A 17880-nucleotide genomic window follows, 5' to 3' on the forward strand; every position below is an offset into this window, starting at 1 on the left:
GCTGACCTAAAACAAACAGAGGAAAAGTGGACAAAAGTAGCCCTGCAAAAGGATGATGAGTGGAAAGAGAAATGCAGAGAGATTGAAAAACAAAGAGAGGAGGCAGAAAAAGAGGCAAAAACGAGGGAAGAACAGGTGAAACACCTTGAGCAAGAGAAAAAGCAAAGTCAGATTCAAATAGAAGAGGAGAGACAAAATGAGAGAGAAAGGCTCCTAGAGATCCAAAAAATGGAGATGGAGGAGAGCCTAAGAGAGATGGAACAGAGAACATTGGAAATGGAGAAAAAAGAAGAGAAAAGACGTCAGTATATTGAGGAGAGAGAAAGAGAGATGGAACAGAAAAGGATGGAGATGGAGAGAAAAGAAGCTGAGAAAAGAAAAAGAGAGATGGAGCAAAAACAAGAACTGGAGTTACAAAAGGAAGAAGAAGCAGAGAAACTGAAGGAAATTGAGAAAAGCATAAAAGAAAAATGTGAGTCTGAGCTTAAACAAATAGAGGACAAGAGAGAAGAACATCAACAGCTTCAAACTGAAGAGGAAAAACAAAGAGAGTCACAAAGTCTACTCGAGATCCAGAGCAGGGAAAATGAAAATAGGCAAGCAGAAATGGACAACAGAAAGTTAGAAATGGAAAAGGAAGAAGTGGAAGCTGGACAAATGAAAGTGGAGGAAGAAAAGAAGGAAATAAACAGACAAATGGAAATGAGACGAAAAGAGACAGACAGAGAGATGGAAAGAAGAGACACTGAAGCAAGAAAAACTAGACTGGACATTATTCGAGAACAACAGAGGGAGAGAAAGAGCGAGCGCATGAGAAAGGCAGAAGAGAGACAGAAAGAGGAGCAAAGAAAGAGAGAAGAGCGACAAAATCAGGATGAGGAAGCAAGATACTGGTATGAACACCCAGAAGAATGGCGTAAGAACCAAGAAAAACTGGCCATCCAGAAAGAAGAGGCACGACAACAAGAGCTGGAAAAAAAGTGGGAAGAAGAGGCCAGGAGACTTGAAGAATTAAATAGAAGGCAAAATGAATATGAGGAGAAAATGAGGCCTGAGCGACAGAGAGAAAAAGAGAAACGGAAGGAGGCTCAAATGCAGCGCCAACTAGAATTGGAAAAACAGGACGAATTGGACAGACAAAGGGAGCTAGAAATGGAAAGAGAGAGAGAACAGGAAATTCAGAGACAGAGGGAAGAGGAAATGGAGAGAAAGAGACAAGAGGAAGAAATGCAGAGACAAAAACAAGAGGAAGAAATGCAAAGACAAAAAAAAGAGGAAGAAATGCAGAGGCAAAAACAAGAAGAAATGGAGAGTCAGACAAAGGAGGAACAACAGGAGGACAAGGGAACATTCTGGGAACAAACTGATGATGAGTGTAGTGATGAGAGCAGTGATGAGACTAATGATGATGAGAGGGAATCACAGGATGAGACAGATGCTCCGGTCCGAGATAAGAGTATGAGAAGGAGGTTCATCGGATGGCTCAATGGAAAGATGAAAGAGCGATATGAGACAAAAATTGAGAGGACCATCATGAGAGAAGAGGAAGAAGGTGAAGAACCTTATTTTCAAGGTAAGTGCCCAATAAATCTGTAAATATTCTGACTGAGATCCTTGTTTAAGTACAGATCTAAATTGAGCTGGAAGCCATGAATTTAACCCTGCCCACAAAATTTGAGGTTGGGAAATTCAGTCTGGACTTGTTCCATTGAGAAGCAACTATGCCTGAACTAGAGCAGTTTGGCGAGTTAACGCCAAATTTAAATTGTCTGGGCGGGCTTTATAAAATGATTGACAGATGAGCAACGGTGCAGGAGCAGGGTACAGTTGAAACGCCCCATAATCACATCCCAATCATGCAGTATCAGAATCAAATTCTAAATAGAATTGAGTATGGCTACATCAGGCTACATCTGAATTGTGTGTTTTTACTGTATGTCTTCATCATCCTTAAATTTCACTGCTAATCTTAATGTTTTAACGAGTCATCAAATCTTTTCTCTCTGCAGTATTCAAAGGATACATGACCCGGGCCAAAAGAGAGCAGGAGAAACGCAAGAGCCTAGTGGATGCAGAGGCAAAAAGACAAAATCTAGAGTCATCCTGGCTTGAGTGGGAAAAAGAAAAGAAAGAGAAAAAGATAAAGAGGAAAGAGCAGAAGAAAGAGGCCAGAAGCCAAGCCCAGTTGGGTCAAAAGATTCTCAAACTGAATGAAGAGGCTGACAGGAACCTTGATAAGTATAATGGCACTAACATATACTCCTCCCAGAACAAACTCTTGAGGAAACAGATGATTGGCTGGGATAGGAAAAGAAAATAAGATCATCTCTATATTCATCCAAACATATTATTTGTCATTAAATTCATTTTGCTATAATTTTTTTTTTTTTTAACTATTTTTACTTACTTTTACTTTTTTTTTCACCAATAAACATTTAAAATATTTGTTATGTGTCCGGTCCATTTTCTGGGGTTGTTTTTCCCATTTCACAATCCTGTATACTATAGTCAACCGAATTGCCTGAATAATGATCAGACGTTTTCTTGCAAATTGTTTCAAATAACAGCCTCACTAAAAACATAGACGAACCATAATTTGATATGCAAGATATGACAAATATATTTTCAGGCCAGGGTTTTCATTCTTAAACATTTTCTCCCACCTGCATGTGCTTCAAAGTAGGCTACATGGGAAAACAATCTAGCCCAGAGTCCTGCATCGGGTCGGGTACCCGCATAAAAGTTGATAAAACAGGTGGATTGTGACATTCCTAAAATTCAAGGACGGGGATGCGGGCAGATAGTGTATGATAACCAAAACAGTATTTTAGATTGCTGAAATAAAACATAAATGAGAAATATTTGCAATATTTCTTGCAATATTTCTTTGTCTAAATTACCATTACCACATCATAAATATGTGTTATAGTCAACGATAGGCTATGACCTTTGCCCATCACGTCACTACTGCGAATTTGATTTCTTCGATGCATCTTGTAGTTGGAGCGTTGCCAGCATAGGAAAGGGAGTTTTGGCTCTTTCCATTAGTCTCGTACGCCCACCTGTACGACATGTACGAATGAGTTGCTAGCGCAAACACTGGGGTTTGTAGTCTTTGGGAAGAACATGGATGCCACCAGGGCAGCAGCTGTCTCGTTGGTGCTGGATATTTGTCTAGAACGCGATTTCTATAGAGACATCTGTATTGTTATGCAAATTAGGCCCGCATCCCACTTTAGGCGGGAGCAGAGCGTGTTGTTGTTCAAATCATCAAATCACATAGCACCTGTTAACTGTTAACTTGTAATTGACCTGTCGCTAAGCGCCACCCTTAGAACGCAGATGAGCCAATGACAGTCCAGCCTCAACAGACTTGCACATCAGCTCGAACAACTCCATAGGAAACAAAAGGGAGGAGGCATAAAATGACAAATTAATGGTTATTTATGTTTATTTCCTCAAAAAACCCAGACGGATAACCATGGTCAAACGTTGTTCATGGGGGACGTGTAATACGGATAGCCAGTACCCCAAGTGGCTATAACAAGAGTATATTTCATCAACAGTAGCCTACAGGACGTCTCTCGCATTTGCAACAGCTCGACATAATGCCTTTAAAATCCTATTTTCTTTACTGTGCGACCGGAGTTTGGTGCTGGGCTGGTGGGTGGCCACTCACGCGGCACATCTTCCTGAAATCAAAATTCCACCTGAGATTGTAACGTTACACACAGCGTTACAACACCGTTTACAGCTCTTTGATTCATGGTAAAATGTCATTTATGGTATCGGAACTCCCCCTATTACCGTCGGTCCCGTATTTCCACCGTCTTGCGTGTATGTGTCACTTAATATCAATTTCTATACAAACCAAGACGGCAGACTCCTAAAGAAACGCAACCACCCACACCATAGGTGTATCTAAATTAGCTATGTACCAAAAATGACATTTTACCGTGACTCAAAGAGCTGTAGACAGTGTTGTAAGGCTGCGTGTACACAACCGCTTGGAGCTCCAGTGGAATTTTAATTTCACGACGAGAATTCTCGGTCTAACCGTTCATGTGCCGTTGAAACGGTGTAAATAGGCGACCCATCAGGCCAGCACTATAACTCCGAGCGTGGTAAACAAAATCGGATATTTCAGGCAGTAAATGCTCCCGTTAACAAACAAACCAGATTTTGTTCAAATCTACACACCTATGGCTACTGAAAAATGTCAGGTTAATTTAGCAAATGTTATTTTGAAGTGTTAAAAAACATTGTTGTTTTAGAATTTCTGAACAAAAGTGGTGATAATTGGGGGTGTTACGATACATAGCTCATTTAGATACACGTATGTTGTGTGTGCTTGCGTTTCTTTAGGAATGAATAGGCTACTAAGTGGCATACACATAAGGACAGAAATAGGTGACTGACTTCGATAGCATACAGGGGTGCGTTTCCCAAAACCATTGCAAACCCGTTAGCAACTAACTAAGCAGTTGGTTGGCAATAGGAAATTGCATTGCAACCAACAAAGTTGCTAACTAAGTTAGCAGCTATGGTTTTGGGAATCACACCCCAAGAGATACGTGACTTTCTGCTTATCCTGTTTGAAAATGGGTGGTATTGGTGACGTTTTCACAAGCGAGGGCGTGTCAAGGTGTAACGCGGAGAGGCTAATGGCCTGACAGTCTGAACACAAACGTGTCAGGTTCATGAGGCTTGTAGCCTGGGCTACTATCACCAGGTGGCCCCTCAAATTACCCTAGTCTGGCCTGGCTCGACGGTCTGAAGTAGGCTAAGGACTTCCATCCAGTTGCACTCACCCTCATCATCATAAAGTGCTTCGAGAGGCTGGTCCTGGCCCATCTCAAGACCTGCTTACCACCCTCACTGGACCTTTTCCAATTCACCTACTGTCAGAACAGGAGCACAGAGGATGCCATCTCTTTGGCACTCTGCCCTGTCCAGCCTTGATAATAGCAACATCTATGTGAGAATGCTGTTCATTGACTTTAGTTCAGCATTCCCCTCCAAACTGATCACCAAACTCAGTGAACTGGGCATCAATACCTCCCTCTGTAACTGGATTCTGGACTTCCTAACCAACAGACCTCAGTCTGTTAGGTTAGATAATCACCCCTCTTCAACTATCACTCTGAACACCGGTGTACCACAAGGATGTGTGCTGAGCCCTCTCCTCCCCCTGTCTTACATATAGCACCTTTAAATAATTAGATTATAAAATGAAAACTTTTCATTTTTGTCCATTATTAGGTTTTGTGGTTGTCTTGGAAATCTTAACATTTTGAGTGTTGGTGTTCACACCCTGTCAGTAAAAGAACACGTACAATGAAAGCTTTTTGAATGCTGTTCAGTAAAAACAGGTTTATTCTATTGCATGAATTGACATCATCACAACATAATGTTTCATTTAGCTTGTATGCGGAGGTTCACATAGGTTTTCTCGTCATTGAACCATCCTGGTATAGCCACCCTGCAACCATAGGTACCGCTATCCTGCTCTCTTGCATTCATGATCGTTAAAGAAACATCCCCCACATTTCTGTGTCTGTTGACCAGCCGATACTGTGGTGAACTTTGTGTGGTCAGTGTTGAGCCCTCTGTCTGAATTATTTGATCACCACAGCCTAGTAATGGCAGGAGGCCTTTGCCCCAACAAATGGACAAAGGGCCGTAGGATTTGCCATCATACTTGCAAGGAAGAGTAACACTCTGTCCTGCATATCCATAGACAGTAACTGCTGGCCCAGCAACTGAAAGACATAAAAAAAACATACCAATGTCATTTCAAACGCAAAAATACAGCAAAATAGAATTTTGCAGTTTGCCTGTCATGCTTCATGTAATAGACTGTTAGGTAGGTGAAAGTCATTCTAATAACCAGGAAAACTCCAGCAATTTTTTCTCGAGGTCACCAAGTACTGTCAGTCCGGAAATAAAATCGGTGCTACATAGCTCGAGTTACTGTATGTAGTTCTATGACACAAGTTCAGTCAGTATTGCATTAATGTGTGTAGCATGCCCTCACACAACATTGAACCAACATATAAAAGCAGGAAGTACTTGTCATCTCTGCTGACCAAGATGATGAATGTTCACTACCTGAAAGCTGTCCAACTTGATGTAAAACAATGACAATTTATTTGGGTTTTTTTACGAAATGAGCAAATATAAAAATTAAATTATATTTACAGCATAATTGCATAATTTCTAAAGTTATCCCAATATAATAATTGATCTTTTTTCTATGCTTGAATTGACTTACTGGTCGGTCTTGGTGTAGCTTCTGCTGTTGTGACAGCCTGTGCAGTAGTGGTAGGAAGTTCTGCAGCAGATTCTTGAACTGAAACAAAATCCACACAGTAGTAATAAGTGTTCTTGCCCACAGTTCAAACATAATAAGTCAAACTACTACACCTCAACTTTTGTTTCCAACATCCAACATTGCTTTGTTTATGCTCTTGCATAGCCTTACTTGTTGACACAATGGTTTCCAAAGTAGTGGTGTCTACAAGTGTTGTTGGGGCTTCTGTTGTTATTGGAGCTTCTGTTGTTGCTATGGTTGTAGTTGTTGGAGCTGAAAGTATATACCCCATGAACATTAAAAAACAATCTAATTTCTGTTTTTCTTTTTTTTTAGTACAATAGCACCTCATGTTATACTGACCAGCTTGTATGCGGAGGTCCACATGGGTTTTCTCGTCATTGAACCATCCTGGTATAGCCACCCTGCAACCATAGGTACCGCTATCCTGCTCTCTTGCATTCATGATCGTTAAAGAAACATCCCCTACATTTCTGTGTCTGTTGTCCAGCCGATACTGTGGTGAACTTTGTGTGGTCAGTGTTGAGCCCTCTGTCTGAATTATTTGATCACCACAGCCTAGTGATGGCAGGAGGCCTTTGCCCCAACAGATGGACAAAGAGCCGTAGGATTTGCCATCATATTTGCAAGGAAGAGTAACACTCTGTCCTGCATTTCCATAGACAGTAACTGCTGATCCAGTAGCTGAAAAACCATACCAATGTGTGTCAATTTCTAACATAAAAAAACAGCAAAATAAAAATTTGACAGTTAATAATAAACATTGCTTGACATGCTTCATGCAAACACAAAATAGACTGTTAGGTAGATGTCATTCTAATACAGTTTTTGCCCATTGCTTACACAGCAAAGCCTCAATACCTAAACTTTTTGTACCTTACACACTGTGTAACCATGGCTTAACCCTTATAAGGTGTTCGGGTCTGTGGGACCCGATTTCAGTTTTTAGCTTAATAAAAATGATACAAATAATTATTTTTTAAAACTAAGATTCATTGGCCTTGGCTCATTTTCTATGAGGAACATAAATCAGAAAACATTTTCAATGAACCCCCCCTGCATACCCCCCCTTCACAATTATATTACACACAGGATGTTCGGGTCCACTGGACCCGGAACTAGTTAAAGTGTGGAAATCAGGTCCTGTGTGTGTGTGTGTGTGTGTGTGTGTCAGAGGGTTTTGATGGTGATGCAGAGTAAATAGTTTCAAAGAAATGAGGATGAGGAACATTTCTGAAAATTCAGAGTCAGACACTGAGTTTGAAGAGGAGGATAAGCATCAGCCAGCTCCGAAACGTAAAAGAGCCTCAGGACCAGCCCTTCAGCAGCCAGGACAAGACTGTGAGCAGCCAGCCCCAGGACCATTCCGTGAGCAGCAGGACCAGCCCGTGAGCAGCCAGGACCAGCCCGCAAGCAGCCAGGACCATCCTGTGAGCAGCCAGGACCAGCCCGCCAGCAGCCAGCCCCAGGACCGGCCAATAAGCAGCAAGCCACAGGACCAGCTCATCAGTCAGCTTCAAAACGCAAGCAGGCCTCCGGACCAGCCCGCCAGCAGCCATCCCCAGGACCAGCCGATGAGCAGCATGCCGCAGGACCAGCCGTTGAGCAGCCAGCCATAGAACCAGCCATTGAGCAGCCAGACATTGGACTAGACTGTCAGCAGATTGCCGATGACAACATATGGATGTCAAAAAATGGTAGAATTGAATGGTCTTCCTGCTCAAGAAATGAACCCCCCTGCATGGCTACCAATGTGATTCGGATGCTACCAGGACCTACATGCTTGATGTCTTGTGCATGTCACTCATGCACAAGACATCAATTCTTCTTTTTACCTTTTCATGCCATCCCATGCCATGCCAAAAAATACATATGCAATACACACAGTGAGACTCTGCCCCTCATGTGTGGTATAGTCTGGTATAAAACTGCCGTGTTCAATGGCTTCAATGTGTTGTTCAGACAGATGTTATTGAGTATGTTCAATTTCTAATGAAATTCAAATAAATAAAACTTACTTCATTTGTACAATTGTTGATTATTTTCCAGTTATGACTGTTTTATGATGCATTTCCTTATTTTGTTATATTTTAATACAAAAATAAACAAAAACGAGTGGCACTTCTATTCATAATTGTGATTTAACAAAGGTAAAGGCAACACATTTAACATGTGTTGTTTACATTACTTACAATTGGGATTAAGTAACCATCTAGTGAGTATTTAAAAAAAAAAGTTTGATTAGGTTGAATTAAAAGGCCTAAAATGCAATGGGTCCACTAGACCCAGCAACACCTCCTGTGTAACAAAAAAACGAACACCCTATGAGGGTTAAACACATTTTCTGCTTTGCACATTGTTTGCAATTCTGCAACAGACTTATTGCGAAATCTCCTGTTATCATTGGGAAAACACTTCCGTTAAAAATGCAAGCACATCTGGGAATTGGTAATACATACTCACGCACATACCTGAAAACACTTACAAAGAAAACTGAACACTAATCAGTCTAAGGCTTAGCACTACAAATAGATGTTCAAGTGTGTACTTTTACATTGAGTACCGTGTACAGTTCTCTATTTGCCCCTTTGCTCCCCATTTCTAAAACCATATCGAATAATTATTTTCTGTGTGCCAATGAAAAGAATATGACCACCAACCACATAACTGCATGCCTCTTTTACAAGCAATGTAAGAGGCATGCAGAGACATTGAGGTGGGGCCAGTTAAAGGGGGGATATGGCACACAAGGTGATATTTTCCCCATTGACTAGCCCGAGAAGGACATCGTCTGATGTTGACGAGGACTTGTGACCAGATCTGAACAGAAAGCAGGATCCATAATCCCCTGCCACACACACACACACACACACACACACACACACACACACACATACACACACACTTACACAAGAAAAAGATATATGTTTTTTTCCAATAACAATTTCTCCAGTAATTGTTTTTTCTTTTTACTTTTGTTTTGTTCCTACATTTTTATTTGTTTTGTTTTCTTTATTTCTGTAAGAATGTTTGTTTTTTTGTAAAAACTTTTATTGCTTAAAATGTCAGCTGATTACTGCAGAAAGACTCTGCACAGAAGACTGAATCTGAGAAAATGACTATAAAAATAGAAACACAAAGACTGCAGTGTTTTAAAGCACATCAGTGTGTTGCTGTTGATTTGAAAGAGTAATTCAAACCGGTTTTCTTACAATAATTTATTTTTAGAAAGTATTGTTGAGTTTTAATTGCCGTGTTTCATTTTGGCATAGATGTGATTTGTTTATCTCCAAGTGATATGTCTTATTTGGCTGTGTGTAGAGTTTTGACATAATGAGCCAAATTCTGCAAAAAGTGTGTGAGCAATAGGCTAAAACTAACAACAAAACACGAAAGGCCCATGCTTCATGATAACAATGTAGTCATACTTGCCATTGCAACAGTTAGGCTTTATTTATATTAAACTGCATGGGGTGTACTTTAGAATGTTCATATGAGATATCTTACCAGTGAGTTGACAGAGAAGCAGCCAAGTGAAGGAGGTGCAGAGCTGATGGTTCATCATGGTGGAATCCTCTTTGAATGCCCAGCTGATGGTGACTCTCTGGAAAGTCTTCCTTTTTTATCAAGTGACTCCCTAAATTAGCCAACACCATCAATAGGTCAAAGAGGTCAGGAAGTGAAAACGTTTTCTTCTTCTTGCAAAACACATTTTTTTGGAAAAGGGAAATGTTTGTCTCCATCTCCTACTCCATCCCCTACTTTTGAGTATGTAAATGAGTGTGTGCATAGTGTGTGTTTGGTTTTTTGTATATGTGTTCTTCTGTGTGTGTGATTGCTTGTGTGTGTGTGTGTGGGGTATGTATGGTGTGTGTGTGTGTGTGTGTGTGTGGGGGGGTAATGGGGGGTGTGTGTGTGTTTATGTGTGTGTGCGTGTGCCTGCATATGTGTGTTTTTATTTGTGTTTGTATTCCTGTGTGTGTGCATGTGCGTGAGTGCATGCATGTGTGTGTTTATGTGTGTGTGTGTGTGTACGTGTGTGTGCATGCATGTGCGTGTGTGTGTGTGTGTAGCTGATATGGCCCCCCATGAACGGATTTCCATGAAACTTGATAGTGATCCTACACTTAAAATTCTGTGCAGTTTTGAACCTGTCAGCCAAAGATACCTGCAATTACAACGCCTTGTTTTTGCCTTTTCATTTTTAACTAGGTGGCGTTATACCTCAAATGAGTGGATATGGGATGGGCTAGCATAGTCCCTTGAGACCAACATACAAAAAAAAGTTGGTCATCCTAGGCCAGGGGTGGGCAAACTGCGGCCCGCCAAGCACTTTCATCCGGCCCGCCGAGCATTTCAATTAGTTATCAGGCTGCTCGGTATTTTTTTCCTGCGATAGAGACGACGTTGGTTAGCTCTACTGCAAACTGCTTTTCACTCTCCTTAGATAACGTTTACAATGTCAATGTCAAAACATCATGTTAAATAGAGATAACATCATGTTAAACTAAGTTAACTCTTAGTTATCTCCTTTGCAGCAGATCTAACGTGAATATTATGCAATCCATTTAATTGGGAACGCGTCTGCACTCACGAGAGGGAGAGAGAGCCGCAGGTTCCAGCTGGCTTGTAATTGTTGATAAAAATGAAAGTGGCTTGTTTGATTGTTGATTTCTGTCGCCAACGTTCTCTTTCGTTCCATAGCTCTGTCAACATTGAACAATGAAAATAAGGGAGATTTCCCGGGTTTCTCACGCAAAATACGGAAAATGTTAACCTTCGTCCCCATTAACGTTGGAAGGGTTGGAGCAACAAAGTAGCCTACTTTATTCACGCCTATAACAGCCTGCCCTTCCCTTGCATGGGCTCTCTTCCTCTTTCCCCTCACAGTGACTACTGCAGTGGTGAGTGTGTCTCTACCCTCTTGCCTCGTTGTTGTCCCCAGTCTGTTTAATGGTTGGCGTACTAAACTGCGCTGATTACATTGCTGACTGGGTTGTGTTGTGAGCCTGGTTGGCTAACATGTAGTAGCGTGGTGTTGCTGTGTCGCTTGTGACAACTTCACTGTGTCGAATCTGTCGATATCATGTTTTCCGCTGGTAGCTGGATTAAAGTCCTCTCAGATCGCTTTATGCTGTTGTGCCTGTGTGGTTTTTGTGACTTGGCAATGGAGCCTGTTTACACCCCTGCCACACCCCCCTGGACCCGACGCTGTATAAACTCTGCTGCTCGCTTGGAATTACTCGTCGTCCACGCTATGCTCATCGCTTCAGAAAAGGACCGACTCTCATCTATGGACACGATGCCCAAATCCCAACTGTATACACGCCTGACCGTCGACGACCCCAGCCAAGGAACAGGGGAATTAGCTTTGACAACCTCCGTCGCCCTCCTAGGCTGCCTCCTCCTGCCTTGTCGTCACGCCAGAACATTGGCCACCTAAATGTGCGCTCAATCACAAACAAAACGGCCTTAATAAACGATCTGATAATTGACAAAAAATGTGACCTGTTTTGTCTCTCAGAGACCTGGCAACAACCTGGTGACTGCATTAATTTAAACCTGCTGACCCCCTCTGGCTACTGCTACATATCCAAACCCAGATCTGTAGGGCGAGGGGGCGGGTTGGCTGTAGTGTACTGCTCAGATCTGACTATTAAAGAACTTAGGCCATTTGAAGTGACATCCTTTGAATATATTGCTGTGAAGGTTGTCTCTACCCTACCACTTTTACTATTGCTAATCTACTGCCCCCCAAAACCATCTGCAAACTTTCTGTCTGAATTGAATGAACTTCTCACTGTTATTTCATCCCTTTGTTCTGCTATGATTATGTTACGGGATTTTAACATTCATGTGGATACTAATTGTTTTTACACCTCAGAGTTTAACTCTGTATTGGACTGTTTTAGTTTGACACAGCATGTTGACCGTCTTGAACGGCTATACAAGAAAACTGGCCTTACAATTCACTCCATGCTCTACACTAGGGTTTCTCAACCCTCTATAATATTGCTATTAGTGTTTTTTTTTACCCAACCAGTCTCCTATTGCTTCTAACAGTGGGCTAAATCTGCTTAATAATAAAATAGGCTCATAGGGACATTTTCTTATAATTCCAGAAGAAACCAAAACAGCACAGAAATGGGCTTGTTTTTTTATTTAAGCAATATAGCATGAGTGTGAGTGGCCTATAGCCTACCCATTTTTTTTTTTTTTTTTGTGTGTGTGTGTGTGGTGGGGGCGCCTGAAGATCAAAGTAAGGTCAGGGGGGCGTTTGCTCAAAAAAGTTTGAGAACCACTGCTCTACACCGAACATATTCAGACATATAGGGATGCACTTATTGCTGCCCGCTCAAACTACTACTCATCACTCATAACCTCCTCCGTGTCCAGGCCAAAAACCCTATTCAGGACTGTGGACAAACTCTTAAAACCCCCTGTCACTGCCTGTCCTAAGTCCCCTGAGCAGTGCCAGGCCTTGTTACACTTCTTTGACGATAAAATTAGCCAAATCTACCACTCCTTCAACCCCAATGCTATCTCTCTCTCTTCTCCTCCTTCTCTGGGCCCTCAGCTCTCTTATTTCACCGCTACTCGCCTTATTCACCCGGCTGCCATAACGAGGCTTGACACTTGCCATTACACCTCAGTCCAGCAGATGGTGGTGGTAATGCACTCCGTTTGCAAACTGCCAAAAAAAGCTCACTGATTAAAGAAGAAGGGTTCACTGGCCTGTTCTTCTTCTTCAGTGAATTGTTTTTTAGCAGTTTGCAAACGGAGTGCATTACCACCACCATCTGCTGGACTGAAGTGTAATGGCAAGTGTACCCCTCAGACTCGTAATGGCCGCCGGGTGAATAAGGCGAACTGACTCCCTCACCATCACTGACATCATTACTAAGTCCAACTCCTCATCGTGTCAGCTTGACCCTGCCCCCACCCCTCTACTTAAAGCCTGCTCCACATCCCTGTCTGAACCCATTACATTGATTGTTAACACCTGCCTCAACTCTGGTGTGGTGCCTGCTGCCCTAAAGACTGCTGCAGTTACACCCATTCTAAAAAACCTGACTCCATTTCACATCACTAATAAACTACCGCCCTATCTCCAACCTCCCCTTCCTGGCCAAGGTACTGGAAAGAGTGGTGGCCTCAGAACTACACACCTTTCTTAACCACCACGACCTGTATGAGCCCTTTCAATCTGGCTTCCGCTCATGTCACAGTACAGAGACTGCCCTTCTATGCATAGATAACGACCTCCTCCTGTCTGCTGACTCTGGTTCACTTAACATTCTCATTCTCCTTGACCTTAGTGCTGCTTTCGATACCATCAACCACAATGTTCTAATCTCCCGTCTGTCTGCTATTGGTGTTTCTGGCACAGCCCTCAATTGGTTTCAGTCATACCTCACCAACAGAAAGCAGTTTGTAACACTTGGTCCACATCAGTCCCCCAAGTCCCCTGTCACTCGTGGTGTCCCCCAGGGTTCTGTACTTGGGCCCCTCCTCTTTCTCATATACATCCTCCCTCTTGGCCACCACGCTCCCTCACTGAATGCCTCTCTGACTTAAAATTATGGATGCAAAACAATTTTCTCAAGCTCAACACAGACAAAACCGAAATTCTGCTGATTGGCCCTAAAAGCATCCTCACCAAATCTCCCCATCTCACTCTAAACATTGCTGGCTCATCTGTCCACTCCACCCCTGTCGTTAAAAACCTTGGCATTCAGCTTGACTCCATCCTTAGCTTTGATCCTCATATCAAATCACTCACTAAGATTGCTTTTTTTCACCTCCGTAACATTGCACGCCTCCGACCCTTCCTCTCTGCTAGTGATGCACAGACTTTGGTTCACTTCAGGTAGGGGTGGCCACAGTCTAATGGAACGTTTGTAAAACTTAACCACGATACTTTGAAGGCCTACTAAATGGCCTTATCGGATTACCAAGTAAGCAGGTCACTCAATTTGTTCATGGTTCGATACCCACGTGGAGTTAATTTATGCTATTTAGTTGTTTGTTTATTGGGTGGCATATTCATGGTCCAGTGCATGCAGTACTACATACAATTTTGACTTTTAAACATGTCATGCATATTTGTGTGCGTCTCTAGTGTATCAGAAAGGGACAAATCTGCAAGCGGCCACATCTGTCAAAGACTCGTCATCAATCATGAAACGTCATTAACGCAGCCAGTTAACATGGGAGCCAGTTGCCATGTAACACCGGCAATCCGTATCGGGGAATGATGTCTTTCACAAGGACTTTGGCAGTGTGTAGTGCAGTTCCAGATCGTGCAGGGAATGCCTCAATCCACCTGGAGAACTTGCACAGGACAACCAGAACATCTCGGTAGCCTTTGCATTTGGGAAGAGTGATGTAATCTATCTGGAGAACTCTGAATGGTCCTGGTGGAGCTGGTGTCTTCAGCATTGGTAACTTAACCTTCTTGTCGTGATTGTTTTGCCGACAGGTGACACACCGCTTGACGATGTCTTTGGCCGTTGCTGTGAACTTCGATGACCACCAGACCTGTATGAATCTGTTCCTTATCTTCTCCACTCCCACGTGTCCAAGCGAATGAATTTGCGCCGCCAGATATGGCAGAAGACTTTCTGGAGCCACTGTTTGTGTTCCAAACCTCCACAAGTTGTCATCATGGAGCTTCGCCGCATTTTCAATCCAAGTCCACTTTTCTTCTCGGCTTGAGCTGTTCTGCATGTCTATGATGTTGGCCAAACTTTCCCATTTTCCCCCTTCAGATGTTTCCTTGACCTTCTTTGTCACTCTCATCATGCATTTCTCATCAAAAACGTGTTTCCATTTCCGTGTTATTCTCGTTAGTCGTTTCGTTATCCCCTCCCTCTCTATTTCTTGCGGCTGTTCTTGACGCCGCATCCGCCATTGCATTGCTCGCTGGTTGGTAAAGCACAGACACGCCGTCGGCGGTGGCTACTGTGCGCACAGGGCATATGAGTGCCTCGTCAGCTGACTCATCCCAGGCATCCCAGTCCTTCATCGCTGGCCTGGTTTTTATTGTCTTTGGTCTTACCGGAGCAGTCGCTCCTTGGACAGCATTGGATGTAGATGCCCCATCATTCACTGGTGCAGGTGGGGGTGAGGGGGTGGGGGTGGGTGAGGTAAAGAGTTGACAGGTGGGGGTGGTGGTGCTGGTGGTGGGGTATACTCTAAAAACAGATTGGTTAAAAAAACAACTAATATCGTTGGTTAAGCATATATTAGTTAATTTAACAAACATATTGGTAATTATTAAACCAATACATTAGTTATTCATTAACCAACATCATTAGTTAAGCAAATATTGGTTAATTTAACTAAGACACATTGGTTAATGGATAACCTATCTCATTTGTTCATGGATTTTTTTTCTCAACAACCAATTTAATTGGTCAGCACTCACTTTAAGAAAATGAAATAACAAATATTATTGTTTAACCAGCTATCTGTTAATTTAACCAAGAGTTATCGGTTTACATTGAATGTACCATATCCAGGGTTTCCGTGGGGTCTTTGAAGTCTAACATTTAAAATATAAAATAGGCCTAGCCTGTATTTGTGAAGCTTCAGGAGTTTTGCCTACACTTTGCCTTTGTTAGGCTATATTGAAATTATGACAGAATTTTTCTTGATTAGGTAAGGCCCCTCTGTGAAAGTAGGCTAGGCCTATAGGTCCCAGTGTGTACATGGCTGCCATTTCTGCATAGCATGTTAAAGTTTAATGTTTTTTTTTTTTTTTATTTCCCCTTGGGGATCAATAAAAGTATCTATCTATCTATCTATCTAAGTGGAGGATTTGACTGTTGATTCACATAGACTTATACATAGTTTTCTTAAAAGGCTCAATGCCTTCAGCCCCTTGCATTCCCCAGGGGACCCTGCAGTTTGGACTGTGTGGAGTGCTCCCATCGAGGCCCTTGACTGAAGCGGAGTGGTTCACAAACCAAATAGCCTATATTAAATAGCCTATATTTATTTAGGTCTTAAATTGGCAGATGCACCAGTCGCGGTGCATTTTGTGTGGACCACTTGCTTGAATTGTGTCTTCTATTTGAGGGAAGTGAACTTTTTTCATGTGAAGTTGCAGCCTGTATAGGGCTAGTCCTAAAAGTGTAGGCTATACCCTACCCAGCTGGAATACCTTGATGTCAATTTGATGTCAAGAATTAGTCAAGGCTTTGACCAACATGTTGAGCATAATTTCATACTATTTTAGCTTTACAAGCTGGCTTGCTTGTGATTGTAAAGAGGTTCAACAGGGACATGTAGTCACTAAAGAACTTGGGTCAATATGATTAATGTTAAATCAGTCAAATTGATCTGAAATTGACGTCACACCATATGAGAACCATAATAATCATAATAGTAGTAATAATAGCCCACTAGGCTAATGTTCCTATTGTTTGGCCACTTCTATCAATCAGTTTAGTAGCAATTTCAATGTAACAGTCTGAAATGGCAACAGTTAATCAAAGATTGTTAAGGCGGAGCAAGATATTTCATCAGGAGCCACTTCCGGGAACCCGGATCGGACGAGGGGGGGGGGTCAAAATCCCCCTTTATGCAGAGCAGAGGCAGCGACTGCTCCATTGAAGTCTATGGGCATAGCTCAGAATTTTACCACATATGCTAAGGTCTTGGTTCTATAGAGTTAGGAATGTGAATTTGGGCACGTTTTCATGATCCTCAAACCCTTCTGAACATTTCAGGTACATTTTAGCATTTTGAGCATTCCAGTCTGGAGAAAATCGACTTTATATCAGGTGTGCGCCGGTTATTTATGCAGCTGCTGTTGGCGGTTGCAACTTATGCTCATCAATACGTCATCGACCGCCTCTTTATGCAGACAGGATTCGATCCCCCATTTAGCCCATAGACATGAACTATGGCCGCATATCTTGCTCCGCCTTAACAATCTTTGAGTTAATTATTTTCACATAGGCTACGATTGTTTTTAACACTCTTGATAAGCGCACGCGCACACACAGCAATTCCCATCCCCCACCCCTGACTGACATTTCAACTCCAGCCACCAGTGACTTCAACTGTCACTTTTCTGTCATGCAGCTGACTACATGTGTAAGCTGTTCAAACTCTGCCTGTCCTTATCATTCAAGGTAAGAATTAAAAGTACTTTGTATGTCAATTGAAACGGAATTTATTAGAAATATAGCTTTTATTGTTTCATAATGGAATGTTAACCAAATATGTTAGAATTAGCTAGCGAGCTATCATCGCTAACGTTAGCGATGTTAGCTGTGAATGTTAGCTTTTCCAGTAACTAACTTCACCATTATGTGGAATATCTGTGTTGAATGATGTGTTAATATCATATCTAGCAATAATTCTGTCTGAGATGTCGTTATGAATAGAGTTTTAGTTTGAATGAAATATCTGGCACAAGTAGGTTAGCTCTAGCTAACTTAGCTAGCAGCTACATTTAAAGTGTCTTTACATGTCTATTACCATGAGACACAGATGAAAGTTGTTAACCGTTACCTTGCTAACAGGGTGTGTGT

General features: G+C 42.1%; 2 protein-coding genes across 3 annotated transcripts; one reads left to right on the forward strand and one right to left on the reverse strand.

Moving 5' to 3' along the window:
- On the forward strand, nucleotides 1–2320 carry LOC125286823 (trichohyalin-like; the record flags this gene model as incomplete). Its single annotated transcript, XM_048232133.1, has 2 exons — nucleotides 1–1573; nucleotides 2010–2320. Coding segments are annotated over 2 exons (1884 nt in total), but the record flags the coding sequence as incomplete, so codon positions are not given.
- A 3024-nt stretch (nucleotides 2321–5344) lies between these two features.
- On the reverse strand, nucleotides 5345–10034 carry LOC125286495 (T-cell immunoglobulin and mucin domain-containing protein 4-like). Of its 2 annotated transcripts, XM_048231634.1 has the most exons (5): nucleotides 9842–10033; nucleotides 6677–7018; nucleotides 6485–6586; nucleotides 6275–6352; nucleotides 5345–5762 (listed from the first exon to the last, which is right to left on the reverse strand). In XM_048231634.1, the coding sequence occupies exons 1-5, from the start codon at nucleotides 9897–9899 to the stop codon at nucleotides 5416–5418; spliced, it is 927 nt and encodes a 308-aa protein (XP_048087591.1). In that variant the 5' UTR covers nucleotides 9900–10033; the 3' UTR covers nucleotides 5345–5415. The 2 variants fall into 2 exon arrangements, with proteins under 2 accessions (XP_048087591.1, XP_048087592.1); XM_048231635.1 differs by lacking the exon at nucleotides 6677–7018 and having other exon boundaries at nucleotides 9842–10034.
- Nucleotides 10035–17880: the final 7846 nt, after the last annotated feature.

The sequence above is a fragment of the Alosa alosa genome, chromosome 21 (assembly GCF_017589495.1).
Source record: "Alosa alosa isolate M-15738 ecotype Scorff River chromosome 21, AALO_Geno_1.1, whole genome shotgun sequence".
Taxonomy (NCBI): domain Eukaryota; kingdom Metazoa; phylum Chordata; class Actinopteri; order Clupeiformes; family Clupeidae; genus Alosa; species Alosa alosa.

Coding starts and splice junctions, on each gene's coding strand:
- LOC125286495 (XM_048231634.1), bottom strand. CDS start 9,899: ATGATGAACCATCAGCTCTGCACCTCCTTCACTTGGCTGCTTCTCTGT. Junction 7,019..9,841: donor GCTTCTCTGTCAACTCACTG/GTAAGATATCTC, acceptor ATGGTTTTTCAG/CTACTGGATCAGCAGTTACT. Junction 5,763..6,274: donor AGCTACACCAAGACCGACCA/GTAAGTCAATTC, acceptor TATGTCTTTCAG/TTGCTGGGCCAGCAGTTACT.